We start from the raw sequence: 15350 nt of genomic DNA, 5'->3' as shown, positions 1-15350 counted from the left end.
GCAGGCTAGATGGGGGGGGGGGGGGGGGGGGGGTTGGGAGGTTGAATAGGAATAATCTGAAATCATGCTGGCCTCAGCTAACAAATTGCAGGTTTAAAACAGCCAGTATTGCCAATGGTGATGGCTCAAAATTTTCTAAGTGGTTAACGAAATAAAAAGCCTATGACCTTAAAATTCAGTTGAGTTTATGGCAAGCGTTGTATTCTGTGTTTGACAGATGAACCCACTAAACAAGTGATGTGGTGATCCATGACATTCTTTTGTCCTCTTTCCTTGGCCATAAATTGAGCTAATCGGGTGAAACTGAGGCGCTGCCAGACCTGAAGTGCTGCGGCTGTTCCTGCAGATGCTGCTGCACTGGTACCCTCCTCCCCTTCAGCATTCCAAGCTATCTTTTTGCTACTGTATTGGCAATCAAATATAGACTGCACTACTTTCAAAGTCACCTCTGCTTTTATGTTGACGCTACCCTTCACCTGCCATCCAATTAACTTTTTTACTGTCATCCCTTTGCAAAGTTTTCCATCACACATTTAACTGTCATCTTATTTCCCCAGTTATTGGAATTTGGATATCACAAGTCGTAAAGTAGGATTGGGCTGATTAAGAACACTAGTACCAGAATTTCAGCCACAGTTATTTCTAACAAGGTTTACACAGGGGTGGAAGTGGCTCGAATTTCTCGCCGGAACTCCCTGATGAAAAGGTCACCAGTGAACAGTGCACAGTGAAATGGAATATACTAGTCCTTCTCAAAAAATTTGCATATTGTGATAAAGTTCATTATTTTCTGTAATGTAATGATAAACATTAGACTTAAATTTATTTTAGATTCATTACACACAACTGAAGTAGTTCAAGCCTTTTATTGTTTTAATATTGATGATTTTGGCAAAAAAGTAAAAAAAAAAAACTAAAATCCCTATCCCAAAAAATTAGCATATTTCATCCGACCAATACAAAAAAGCGTTTTTTAATACAAAAAAAGTCAACCTTCAATTAATTATATCAGCTATGCACTCAATACCTGGTCGGGAATCCTTTTGCAGAAATGACTGCTTCAATGTGGCGTGGCATGGAGGCAATCGGCCTGTGGCACTACTGAGGTGTTATGGAGGCCCAGGATGCTTTGATAGCGGCCTTAAGCTCATCCACAGTGTTGGGTCTGGTGTCTCTCAACTTCCTCTTCACAATATCCCACAGATTCTCTATGGGGTTCAGGTCAGGAGAGTTGGCAGGCCAATTGAGCACAATAATGCCTAGGTCAGTAAACCATTTACCAGTCGTTTTGGCACTGTGAGCGGGTGCCAGGTCGTGCTGAAAAATGAAATCTTCATCTCCATAATGCTTTTCAGCAGATGGAAGCATGAAGTGCTCCAAAATCTGATAGCTAACTGCATTGACCCTGCCCTTGATAAAACACAGTAGACCAAAACCAGCAGCTGACATGGCACCCCAGATCATCGCTGACCATGGGTACTTGACACTGGACTTTAGGCATTTTGGCATTTCCTTCTCCTCAGTCTTCCTCCAAACTCTGGCACCTTGAGTTCCGAATGACATGCAAAATTTGCTTTCATCTGAAAAAAGTACTTTGGACCACTGAGCAAGTGCTGCGTCTCTGTAGCCCGGGTCAGGCGCTCCTGCCGCTGTTTCACACACGCCTGTGCATGGTGGCTCTGGATGTTTCTATTCCAGACTCAGTCCACTGTTTCTGCATGTCCCCCAAGGTCTGGAATAGGCCCTTCTCCACAATCTTTCTCAGGGTGCGCTCAGTTCTTCTGGTTGTGTAGCGTTTCCTGCCACACTTTTTCTTTCCCGCAGACTTCCCACTGAGGTGCCTTGATACAGCATTCTGGGAACAGCCTAATCGCTCAGAAATTTCTTTCTTTGTCTTAGACTCTTACTTGAGGGTGTCAATGATGGCATTCTGGACAGTAGCCAGGTCGGCAGTCTTGCGCATATTTGCAATTTTGAGTAATGAACCAGGCTAGGAGTTTTCAAAAGCCTCAGGAATCTTTCACATGGGTTTTGAGTTAATTAGTTGATTCAGATGATTAGGTGAGCAGTTTCTTTAGAGTACCTTTTCATGATATGCTAATTTTTTTAGATAGGGATTTTTGGTTTTTCTTGACTTTTTTGCCAAAATTATCAATATTAAAACAATAACAGGCTTGAAATACTTCATTTGTGTGTAATGAATCTAAAATATATGAAAGTCTAATGATTATCAGTACATTACAGAAAATAATGAACTTTATCACAATATGCTATTTTTTGAGAAGGACTAGTATTTTGAAGATAACACAAACATTGACTTTTTTATAATATAAGGAAATAAGTAGCCATCATAGGTAAATGAACAAAAATAAGTCCAAAGTGCACATAAACAATACTGCTAAATGTATCACATTTCAAACAAGCATTTCTGGACCTCATTGCAGTAAAAAAAAAAATGTTTAAAACCTTATTATGTTCAATCTCACTCATATCTGTTTTACCACAAGAACTGCATGTAATGTTTAATGTATCATTTATGATACAAATTAGAAAACATATATACAAATTATTTTAAAACAAATGTTTTTAATTACGTTTCGGGAACACATAAAGCTTTCAAATTGAAAAGATCTGAATTTTCTGTTCATTATTTCTGGGGTCAAGCATTAAAGTTAACATGATGTTCTGAGCCTTCCCATCAGAGAAAATAAAATGTCTCTTCAACTCTTTCCTTTCTCTTAAAGATCTGATCAATTTTCCATTGCATTGCCCTTTTTTTAATCGCATTAAATCAACATTGTTCTTTTTTTTGTCCCAGAAAACATGTGCATTTGAACCAATCAGACCTAACTACCCATACTGATCACATGTCAGTATGTCAGCCAATTGAACCAGCAACGGGAGTTCCGCCCAGGGAGGGTGGTTAGCTGAGCGCATGCGCACATGGACAAGACAAATCCGACACATGCCGGGAGAATTCCGTAACACAAGCACATTATTATGCTTGTTGTAAACACTTGAGTATGTAAATCTGACGTTAGGAGATTGTTTACCTCTGCCTGTGTGGCAGCCAGGCGGGTTGTTTTTGGCATGGGGTTTTGACAGTTGCCGTCATATTTTCGGGATCAAAGCACCGTTCCGGGCCACTTTCACCCCTGGATTTACAGTGAAGGAAATAGATGGGCCACCAAAAAAATATATGGAATAACATATTCTGTTGGTATAAACAGATACAAATTTGGGGTCTCATTTCTTAAGAGTTGCACTAAAATGCTGAGGTCAGCCGTCATAAGTGATTCATTCCACACATTTACTATTTTCATTTTTCTGTGTGTGTGTGTGCGTACGTGTGTGCTTAAGGTGTCCCCAGAGAGGACCAGTAATTTATAAAAGGGTAAATAAGAGGAAGCAGGGTGCATCACTTGACCTAATAGGCAAGTTTCCGAGGAACTTCCGCTTTCCTTCCGCATTTCTGCTCGCGATTTCCGTTTTACACTTTCTCTAACCAAAACAACAATGAAAGTGGAGCAGCATCGCTCATCAAAATCCCTCAAAAAAGACAATTTGGAACTATCACATCTATCTGCCATCATCACGACATAGGAGGACAACATGAAAAAATGGCTAAGAGCGACCACAGTATATTTTTTTGTAATTTATTCATGTAATAGCAGTGGAAGGAAACACAATCAGGAACCTAAGAAGTCTCTGAGGCACAGCAACAAAGTTGAATGTGCCCTAATCAGTGTTGTTAATAACGGCGTTAGAGTATAACGGCGTTACTAATGCCGGTACATTTTTCAGTAGTGAGAAATCGAATTAATTACTTTCTCATCTTTGCAACGCCATTACCGTTACTGAGGATGTAAAGGCGTGCGTTACTTTGCGTTACTATGTTGGTTGAATGACGCGAGAAAAGTCAGAGACACGTACTCATGGAGAAAGCAGAGCGGGAGGCGGGAGGAAGAATGGGAATTGTGACGCCGTTGCAAACGTGATTGATGCCAGGTGGCTCAATACCTGACTGTAGCCGACAGCCTACAAACTATGCCCACATGATGCTACGATAGATAACACATGTATAGAGAACTAGATGCGAAATGATACACTCGCCAGCGTTAGTAAACAGAATGAAATGAAAAATGATTTGGAATGAAAAAAAAATACATGAAAAGTAACACCAGTTACTTTGCCAAGTAACTAATTACTCTTACATTCAGGTAACTGTGTTACTAACTCAATTACGTTTTGGGAGAAGTAATTTGCAACTGTAAGTAATTACTTTTTTTTTTAAGTAAGATTAACAACACTGGTCCTAATATATGAACACGGGAATTTTGTGATCAAGAAGGCAGATGCGGAACCAAAACACGATAATTATTGTAATTTTGATGATGTCTAATATTATTTACTACAGCTACTGCTGTGGCTGCAACACATGCTAACTACTAAGCTATGCTCGCAACTGTTGCTAATCACTATGTGTAATGTCTTTGTAGGATTGTACAATTACCTTCAATTTGACTGCAATTCTGTGTTTTACGTCACAGCTGAGATATCAGCTGCCTAAAGTTGTGGATGAATGATAATGGAAGGCTATGCTCCACCTACATTAATATTTGTATAATAATTTTATAAATTGTGATTCATTGACCTGTTTTCCATATGCACAAATTGTTATCAATCAAATAAGAAATACAATTATGTTATCCAAAAGTTTTATTGTGATCAATATTTGCAATAAAAAAGACATACGTACTGCTTGTGCTTATATGGATGCACATATGGATTCACATGGGTGATGACCTCATAATGCCGTAACTATAACCAGGTGAAAAATACCATGTATGATGTCCTTGTAACAACAAAATCCGTTACAGCACTTCTGCATTCGACAACGGTCATATTATTTGTAATAGTGTTGTATCGGTCGCGAACGATTCGGTCTTTTTGAACGAATTGTTTGGGTGAACGAGACCGAACTAATCACCATCTGCACTGATTCGTTCTATGAAGTTAGGGCTTGTTCGCTGCGTGGGAGGGCGTTGAGCAAGCGGCAGCGTCTTCTGACATCACACACGACCAATCAGACGCCAGCCTCATCGCGGGCAGGGGAGGGAGCGGAAACAGAATCAGGGCGTCTGTCACTCACTTCCACGTGTAGCCAATAAGCAGCCAGCGTGCACGCAAGGGGGCAAGACTGAGTTATGTCACTTCCCGTTCAGTGACTCGGTCCTCCGGAGGCTCCGGTTCCTGACCTAGCTTGCTGCTAACTTGACTTTCCAGTAATGCGGTGAACGAGTCAAAAAATGGAAGGAAATGACTTTGTCACATATTTGTTAATGTGGAGCCTATCAAATGCTGCTCAAACAGACAAAACACCACACAAATCTAGCGAGCATGGTTTAGTGTACTACTTTTCTCAACAGACTCGGGACTACCTATGACTGACAACATACTATCAAATTTACAGTAGTTAAAACATGGGTAGCTAAAAAAAAAAAAAAAAGGGTAACTACGAGGCAAGCAAAAGTGAGCTGCGGTCGCGTGACGGCACTCACGGCAGTGAAGGGGGCAGAGAACTGTCACTATATGGAGGCTTCATGGCAGCGATATTTACCTCATATGCGCACAGAAAAAATATTTAGTATTATCACCATAATACTGATTTGCAATGAAACTGTATATACATGTAAATTTTTTCCGACTGTTTTATTTTTTTTTTTCGTGTCAGCGTGTCGGGTGTTGGTTGATTTGACAAATTATGTCCATCCGTCGATCATGTGCTACTCAAAAACAACGCACGCGGACACGGGAGATGTCGCAATATGTCTACATTTTTCTTAACAGACTAATGAGAGTAGAAAGGCAATATCGTAAAGAGCAAACAAGTATTTCTCGTCAGCATTTGACGATCTGAGATGAGGGGGCGACAGGGGAGCTGACCGGATTATTTTATTTGTTAATACCAGTGCAAAAATTTAATACGATCATCTTAATACTGATTTGCAATTAAACTGTCGAATATCAAAATGTAGTATTGTTTTTATTTCAGAGCAGCACATTTGACAACTAGCTATTTACACTTCAGTTTTAACAATAGTGACCTAAAATAATAGTGATGAGCATAAAAACAAAAATACAACAGAGCGAGAGGTAAATATGACGTGTTGGTCGTTCCATATTTAGAAATTAAACTTTCGATTTATTTTTATTTTCGTGACAGCAAGCATGCTGCGTTGGCTGGTACCGGCAGCATTGTATATGTGATCAAGAACATGCTAAAGAAAGTCCGTGCGCCCCCGACCCCAAACCCCTACTCCCCCCACAAAAGGAAAATGTTTAACCGTGTCCTAAATCGAAATGCAAGCACGAGCCATGACTTTGAGCCCATAGAACTAGGACAGACGACGCGGAAGTTCTCCCTCGCTTTTGCAGCAGCGGGAGGGAGGGAGACGAGGCTGTCTGTGAAAGCTGAATAATACCGCCTGTCACTCATTTCTGAAACTACGACGAGCGGTGCCTGTGTGCAAGAGAGGGAGGGACCAAGCAATGTCACTTCCCGTTCAGTTATACTGCGAAGCGGTCTTTGGTGATTCGTTCGGCAACGTCACTTCCCGTTCAGTAACCGAACGATTCGTTTGGGCGGGGAGGGAAACGAGGGGGGCGAACGATTCGTTGAACGATTTGTTTGAACGAATCCTTTTACTGAACGAACCGGAATGGATTCGTTTACTCAAGTGAACGACAGATCCCGTCACTAATTTGTAATTTCACCTCATTTTGGTCACTCAGGTGGCTGGCGTATCAATCTCACCTCATGTTAACACATGCTGCACAGACTCTTAGAATTTTGTCCACGAGCGATCAACGAAGTGATAAAGGACATATAATCTTTCAATTGGATCCTTTACGTTTAAAGCAGCAAACCACATCCTTAACTTATTGTCAGCTGCTGGTTTCGATTTAAGGCGTATGGTGAGTTAGATCCTCATTGGAGCTTTTGTAGCAGCTGGTTGCTGATCAAAAATCCCAACCATTATATGGGTGCTTCCAGGAGACACAACCATGTACGCACAGAAAGTCACGTAGTCTCATCTACGCCGTGCTGAATCCATTTTTGAAAATTCTGTGGGTTCCTCTGGTTTGGTTTTGCAGTTTAACTTTGTTTACACACTGCCTACATCATCTGCCTTCATGTTGTTCTGTCTAAACTGGAAGTCCATAGCAGAAAATGTCGCTCAGGAAACTTGTATATACGATACTGGGGCACAGTGGGGCGCTGGCGAGTGAGCAAAAAAATCTTTAGCACATATCTATCATAAAAAATCTGAAATGGCGCTTTAAAATAGAAACAGTATAACCAAACCAAAATACATGTTTCTGTAAAAACAAAAACAATCAGCCATCATTATTCAAAATCAAAATTGTGACATCCCTTCTTGATAGTCAATTCACCTGTGCTCATCTACTTTCATCTCTCCTTCTCCTCCACCGACACTTTGCTGCTCTACTTTGTCTGGACAGATATGGGGGTATATCACTGTAACTGTTATGCAATTACCGTAATCAGTGTTTCTCAACTGGTAGGTTGTGACCTAAAATGGCTTATGTTTCCTAGGTAGGTTACCTAGCTTACATCTCTCATTCCTCCTTGCTGTTTTATCCTTGCTGATACCAAATAACTTTCTAATATCCATTGGCAAGAGTAATGCTGTCTGAGTCAAATAGAAATAAAATAATAATAATAATAATACATCTTGTTAAAGACTACACTACAGGGACTGCAGTAACAGATAAAATGCTTGTAATACAGCTGGAAATGATGATAATCACACATACAAAATGGTTAGCGGTTATATCAGCATCAGTGTTGATGCAGTTCAAATACCACATATCATATTAACACAATATTTTGAGTGACAGTCTCTCACACAAATCGCATTTAATTGAAAAGAGGGCAGCTAATCTGCTACTTCAATTTGCGACCAGAGTAGTTTACCTCAGTTAACTGCTTGATAAGTAAAGGGTAAATTTGTACCATTTAAATACACAATTCATGGGAATACAGTAGGTGACCAAGCAAACCTCAACACAGAGGTGAAAACAAATAGCAAGGATGGACAGTCTATCTGGCACTAACCTGTAATGCAGGTGGGAAGATGGCATTTGTACCGTTGACTGTGTGATTGGCAGTTTAGCACATGCACCGATATTGATGCTGCATTCACGTGTTGTTGCAGTAATTGAAAAAAAAAAAAATGATTCTTTATTACCTGGTGTCTATAAATAGCTCCAAACAGTCACTCATCGTTGGAGCATTAAAAGAGGCTACTATTCTATGTAGCAATCATGTTTTTATTGACTTTACAACACATCAGAATGATTTTCCAACTTGGGAACTCATATCTCCAGCCATACATGAATGCAGCATATCTCCCGAAGGTGCTACACGGAAGTGTCAACTCATATGCCTATCATAGTCAAAGTTACATGCATAAATTACCATATCAAGGAGACGTGTAGATTGTGTATACGGAGTGAATAGAGTAATACGACCACATTAAATAGGCACATTCTTTCAATTATGCTGTTATGCTATGAAGTCCAAAATATATATATATATTTTTTTTTTACCCGTGAAATTTATATTGGGGCACAGCAGATCACAGCAATTTTCATTCTTTTACAGTGACTCCAAAGAAAAGTCTGCACACCCTGTGACTTTTGTGACTAACAGTGCAATTAAATTGACAAACAAATTGAAATCCTTTTATGAAGAGTGATGAAAATTAAAAAGTGGAACACTGTTGTACAAATACACATGACTGAATGCATTCATTCATTCATCTTCAGTGCTTGAATTAACCAATCAAACTAAAATTCAGAACTGGAGTCATCCCACATCTGCCACCAGATATTTTACACATATTAACATTCTGTATCAGAAAAGATCTAGTTTATCAAATAGCATTTGTTGTGTTGTTGTGTCTTCCTTCCTAATACTACCTAGCGTTTCCGAGCATGCCCTTTAATTCATAACTTTCATATAAGCACTACAGTCTCAAATAATTGACGTGGCTTTATGTCTGAAAACAGCTATCGATTGACTCCAAAATTAAACAATGTGTTTTGCTAAGAAAAAGGGTGATAGTGTACATACTTAAAATCACGATGTGTAAACCAAACCAGCTCAGACCTTTTTTCATTTACAACATTCCACTTCAAATCTCTACGCTGCTATATAGCAGTTTCCAATCATTAATTATCTAATAACATGGCAATTATATAAATACTTGAAATAAAATACCAAGAACAATAATTATTTCTACACAAAATCCATCATCTTTAGCTCCATATAGCTAATAGTGGACTTGAGCAGGGCTTTAAAGTAATCAGCCCACCGAATATCAACATCTCATGGCAATATCAACAATGTCACATCCCCACATGATACAATGTTTGTGGTGCACTGTGTGAGACACCGGATAGTGAATAAAAATTTCTTCTCATGGCCCCGCCAAACTCCACCAATGCCCAGGATTTTGCCTTAGCGACCACTAAAGCCACATGCCGCTTGCCCAGCCACTACCCATCATCTACCTCCGGAGTCTTCTTAGCTTAACAGCATCCCTTTACGCCGGTGTCCACTACGGGTTTGTGATTGCCACCACGACACAACCGATCACCCTGCAGCCACAGCTCCGGTCAGCCATCTCAGCAATTGAGGTGTGGAGTTTTGCCGGAGATGGCCCCACCATCGGAGCCCAGGGTTTCCCCTACATATAATAGGAGGCGGCACACCGCCACACCCAAATAAAAGCCGCCACACCTTGCAAATAAGATTTTTTAAAGAAGATTTATATATACATTTTAATTTGTATAATTTAACATGACGTCTAAATTAGGGCTGCAGCTATTGTTTGTTTAAGTAATGGATTCATCTATCTATTAGTTAGTTCAAATTATCGAGAAATCGGATTAGGAACATTTAATGCATTGCAGACTAAATTTTAGGAGATGTAAAACAAGGACTTTCTAAGTTGAACTTTTATAAGAGCGTTAAATGAGAATCCTGGTCTGCCAATCCAGAGGCGCTGTCCCGGATGTCCACGCGATGTTGTAGAGACGTGTCAACAAGCAAGTAAATATTGCCTTGGTAATACTGCCAACTAAAGCCTGAGTTATACTCCTGCGTTGCGGTGACGGCGTAGCGACTACGGCGTCATTCGACATTCGATAGTTCTGCGGTGAGGGAACGCGTTGCTCTGTAATTCACCGCCAAGCCACTAGAGGGACGTGGCGTTATGTTTGTACGGTTTTGGGGCATGCTTGTTTACTTCCGCTAGTCGGAGAAAAATAAACAATGCAAGATGGAACCCTTGAAAGTAAATATTCTGCTCATCAACACTGAATAAATATGGAACATACAAATGTTGACGGGCAGGCGACGCAGAAGACGGTTTCGGACGGTCTGGCCGACTTTTGATGCCGCACAGAGAGTTTTAGACTCGGGTGGAGAGAGCTAGCTGTGGCGGCTAGCTTCAAACTGGCGTCGAGCACTGCGTTCAAGGTCTGCAAAGCCCTCCAGCCTGATTTGTTTGCCGTGTCCTACAACCAGCCAGTGGGAAGCCATAGCAGATTTCTGGCGTCTAGGGAACTTCCCAAACTGCGTTGGGAGGCTTGATTTTAAGGTTATCATAAAAAGCACCGAGGCACTCTCAATCAGTGATGATGTATTGTGTGTGTGAACTGTCTGTTATTGAAAATTAAAGATCAAAACAACTCTTTTGACACCAAATCTGTGCTTTATTCTTCATATACTTGAAACATATGTACACAGTAAATGATGAAGTGCACCAACCAAAAATACGACATAAAGTGATAAAAAGTTGGCAGTTTTTGGCCGACTGGGTCACCGCTTCGTGTGGCCACTCGATTCCGACCACCCACGTCTCGGTGGTTCTTCCATTTATTTATTTTTTCGATCGCCAACCTTGCCATTTGGCAATCACAATAATAATTTCTTGACGAGACTTGCTCTTCGGTGATACTCCCGTCAGCTTGGTCCATTTTTGCGTGTAGAAAACAATGTTTGATTCTATTGTACAATGGCGGTGTTTTCGCGGTAAACCGGAAACAACAGTCTGAGCGGACCAATCACAGTCCGTTTTCGCTACGTCATACGCGTCTACGCGACGCGAAGGTTACAAAAATCGAGAGGTGCGTGTCAGGCTACGGCGTAGGGTCGTAACTCGATTCTTCCTTGACGGCGTAGGTCTGACGCGGAAGTATAACTCAGGCTTAAGACTACAACTTGAATTCAAAAACTTTTTTGTGCAGGAACTTCGTGTAATCTGGCCACTTGCATTAATCTTGTCTAAATTATGTTTGTCTTCACCAAAATGTATTTGAATTCATAACTTTACATTTTTTTCAGTTAAAATGACGTATTGATTAAAAGCCTTTCATAAATGTCTGTCAATTCTTTGAGGAAAATGAAACTTTATGAAAATGTCACCTGTGTTTTCACGAGTACGCTGTATAAATAGGGACATCCAGATCCCATCATGTGATCGGGAATCGAGCGGCTCGCGCCATTTTTCAGAGGTTTGGAATCGGGTGAAAAGGATCTGGCTTTTAATTAAAAATATATATTTATGTTTTTCTGCTTCATGCTCGTAAAGCGCCACAGCCTCTCACCCTCCCTCCTGCTAAGCAGTGCAGCCAAACTACCCAGCTTGCATTTGATACTTAAAGTTAATGATGATTGACAGGTTTGTAGCTTTGATCTTGCCAGAGAAGCTTGGTGGCTCTACGATCAAAGGCACAAATGTGTCAGTCATTGTTAAACTTGCGTAAGTGTGCTGTGGCAATTCATTGTGTAAGTGAGAGGCTGTTCTCAGCAGCGTGAGTGTCAAAGCGTGAGTGGATTTCAGTGGACTCAATGAAGGATTTAACAAAGACAAGCATTTTTCTACGTCAGACTTGTTTAAAAATATTTGACATTATGAAGGGGGCACCTGGGACAGTACCATGTATGGAACTTAGAAAAAAAAATATTTTTTCGATATCTGAGCAGGACTCGGCAGATTCTCAAAATCTGGTGACTTGGACTCAGGTGCAAAAATATGCTATCGGGACTGCGGTTCACAATCAAGTGATAGTTTCTCAAAGACAGACGAGAATAGTGTTTGCAACTGCATACATTCATATCACCTTGCCAATTAAGTCAGAATACACCCTGGACTGTAGAGGTGTGCGAAATTTCCGATTCTTAGATTATCTGCGATTCGGCCGTGGAAGATTCGAGAACGATTCACAAACATCCAAATTCCGATTATTGAAATATGTCAAGCAAAGCGGAACTAAAACACAGCCAATGCGGTCTTCGGGACGCAGTGAGGAACGGAGGGCATCGCGTCCCGAGAGTAAATATCATGCTTGTCATTACCCGGGCAAGGACAATGCTCAACTCACGGCTCTGGCTCAACTCAGGCCGCTAAATAAAAATATAATAATACCTGCCAACAGCCGTTACAAACTAAGTCCCCATCATGCTACGTTAGATAATAGATATCATATGTATATAGAACTAGATGCAAAATGACAGACTCGACGGCGTTAGCAGCGCATGTATTGTAAACTAGATACGAAATGACAGACTTGCCGGCGTTAGTTAACGGCTGCCATCTTAAAGCAGGAGACTTCCGTAGAAGGCTGTTGTAGCGAAACTTCCAAGCGAACCTAAATAACTTTTTATCCAAAATACTCCTAAATCGGCAAAATCTTGACTTATCTTTAAAACAGTTTTAAAACTTTCACATGTTGAAATTAGACAGAAGGGAAATTATGGAATAACAGGAGCAATTTTAACAACTTTAACGGTTGATTCACAACATTAAATTAATTGAATGTAGTTTAAAGCTGCTGATACAGAATGGGGTTTTGAGTATTTAATTTACTGTTTTGAACTGTTAACTTGATACTGAAATAGTCGCTTATTTAAGTCTGAGAGGCTTTTTGTACATTTTTTGTAACTAATGTACGAAACATTGAAAGCAGCTAATAGCTTGGGGGGATAGTGGGTGTCATCAATAATCGATTTATAATCGAATCGTAGCCTCTGAATCGTAATCGAATCGTTAGGTGCCCAAAGATTCCCACCTCTACTGGAGTGGTCACCAATCAACGACAGGGACACTTCAAGGGACAGAAATTTAAACAGCCGCTGTCTGCCTGTAATGTTGTTTCAAATTTAGAAGTGTATTAGGCAACGTTCCAAATGGATGAATTTTGCAATTTCAAGGGCCAATTTGGGAACTGCACATCAGCAGTGTGTGCAGGAGATGGAGTGTTAAATGCAGATTTGTCAGCAAAGACTAACAACAGACACTAAGACCCTTGATGACTATTCTACCCAAATACCAGATCAAAGAAGCTTTAAATGATTTCCCCCCCAATAGATGCCTAAAATTGTATGTGTTTAAGATTATCATTATTTCTTCTTTTACTTATTTTTTGCTTTATTATCATTATTGCTTACCTAATGGTATATTTTAATGAGCTTTCTCAATTTGATTTAGCATCTACTTGAAAGGAAAAAAATATAAACTCCTAACATATGTTTTTTTTTTTGTTTTTTTTTTTATCTTGGCATCAAGGGGTTAAAACCATAAAAAGTACAGAACGAGACTGAGCGTTTTTGTACGCAGCATTAAAACTTATGCGTGCTGAATTTAAAGTGTGGATGCATTTACAGTACAGTATTACTGTGGAAACGTTACTGCACCCGGTCAACATAAGTGCCATTGAGGGATTTTGGTGACAGAACAATACATTACATCAAACTGCAGTCTCTGGTGGTATACTGTACGTGCCATATTTATATACTTTGAAGGGTGCTATTGTACTTTTCTTGTGTCAACTTTCCCAAGTGCAAATACAGTATGTGTAGTGTAGTGAACCTGCCGTCCTTGCCATTGCAGGTTTGTATCAACTTTTCCCGCAGTGCTGCGCAATGGCAGCACTAGAGTGAGCAGTGCAGAGGAACGTGCACGCACGGAACGGGCCACTCACTCACCCGAGCGTATTTCGATGAGTAGGGGTCCTCAAAGAGCGCCCACATCTTGGGCTGCCACACTTCCCACCAGGTCGCCCTGCGACCGTCCTCCTGCATGCACAGCCGCTTCAGGTCACCGTCCGCTCCCCCGGTGAGAGCCGGGTCTTCCTCGGGTGCGTCGGGTTCCGGGGTTTCGAAGCTGTCAAGAGCTTCCTCGGCGTCTCGGTGCTGCCGATAGTTCATCCAACAGCACGCCTCCACGTCCGTCTCATCGATGCCCCAGAATGCGAGTTCCTCCTCGAAGAGCGGCCCGCAGACATCGTTAGGACAATGAAGTTTGCCGGTGCGGTAATAGTTGAGGATGAAGGCGAAAGTAGCCGGGTGGCGGTCAAAGAAGAACTCGTCAGACTTAGGGTCGTAGTCAAAGTTACTGTAGGCGTCGGGCTCCGTTAGCCAGGACAAGCGCGTCCCTGGCAGCGTTTTCAGGGTGCTCCGATAGGTCTCGTGGCGGATCCCGCCGCAGTTGATCACGATTTTCTCGCTATCTGACGCCGAGCAAGTCATGGCTGCGATCGGGCATTCTTTGGACGGCGCGCCCGAGTGGTGGTGATGCGATGCGGATTCCGTCAATACCCGCTTCCGATCACCGCCGACCCCCTTGTGTGTTAACGTTCGGGAAATGCATCCTTGCAAGGTGTCGCGGAGATCCGGAGGAGGGGGAGAGAGAGAGTAGTGAAGGAGGAGTCTGATGCTGGGAGGCTGACAGAGATGTAGTGGGATACAAAACGGAAGCCGTTTTTATGAATCAAACCAAACTTGGCTAACCGTCTGATGTGATGGAATGCGTATTGCGTTTTACTCTCAGATTGTCCAAGATGAGGAGTGAACGGTATTTTCCTTTTTATGCCATCTACAAGCACAATTTTATGAATTAATCATTGAGCTGTGATTCAGCAATTGAATGTTTTTGGATTTAACTAAGAATTTTACAAACCTAAAAATCCAAAACGCAGCAACGTATTTTTTGAATACAATTGTCCAGGTTCACCACGTTCTTTGAGTAGCTGTTAACAATTATTTTTAATTTTTAAAAAAAAATGTTAACAACATCCAAATTTTGCAAAATAATAGTAGTAATAATAATAATAATAATAATAATAATAATAATAATAATAATTTGTTCTCAGGTAATACAGTTTAGTGACATGACATACAGTAGGAGAAATCCAGAAAAATCCTATACAAAGCAGTGTGGTTATGTTAAGAATGGGACTGGAATTTGTGCCAG

At 40.9% G+C, this 15350-nt stretch overlaps 1 protein-coding gene across 3 annotated transcripts in view; it reads right to left on the bottom strand.

Annotated features, from left to right (window-relative positions):
• Positions 1–14740, bottom strand: part of LOC130932122 (potassium voltage-gated channel subfamily C member 1-like) — a 119526-nt gene extending 104786 nt beyond the window's left edge. For all 3 annotated transcript variants that reach the window (XM_057861537.1, XM_057861535.1, XM_057861536.1), the window contains exon 1: positions 14084–14740. In XM_057861537.1, coding sequence (XP_057717520.1) covers positions 14084–14626 — 543 coding nt within the window. In that variant the 5' untranslated portion in view covers positions 14627–14740. The remainder of the gene's footprint in view (positions 1–14083) is intronic.
• Between the last annotated feature and the right edge of the window lie 610 nt (positions 14741–15350).

Source organism: Corythoichthys intestinalis, chromosome 16 (assembly GCF_030265065.1).
Source record: "Corythoichthys intestinalis isolate RoL2023-P3 chromosome 16, ASM3026506v1, whole genome shotgun sequence".
NCBI classification, from domain to species: Eukaryota; Metazoa; Chordata; class Actinopteri; order Syngnathiformes; family Syngnathidae; genus Corythoichthys; species Corythoichthys intestinalis.
This window is presented reverse-complemented; position numbering and strand designations above follow the sequence as displayed.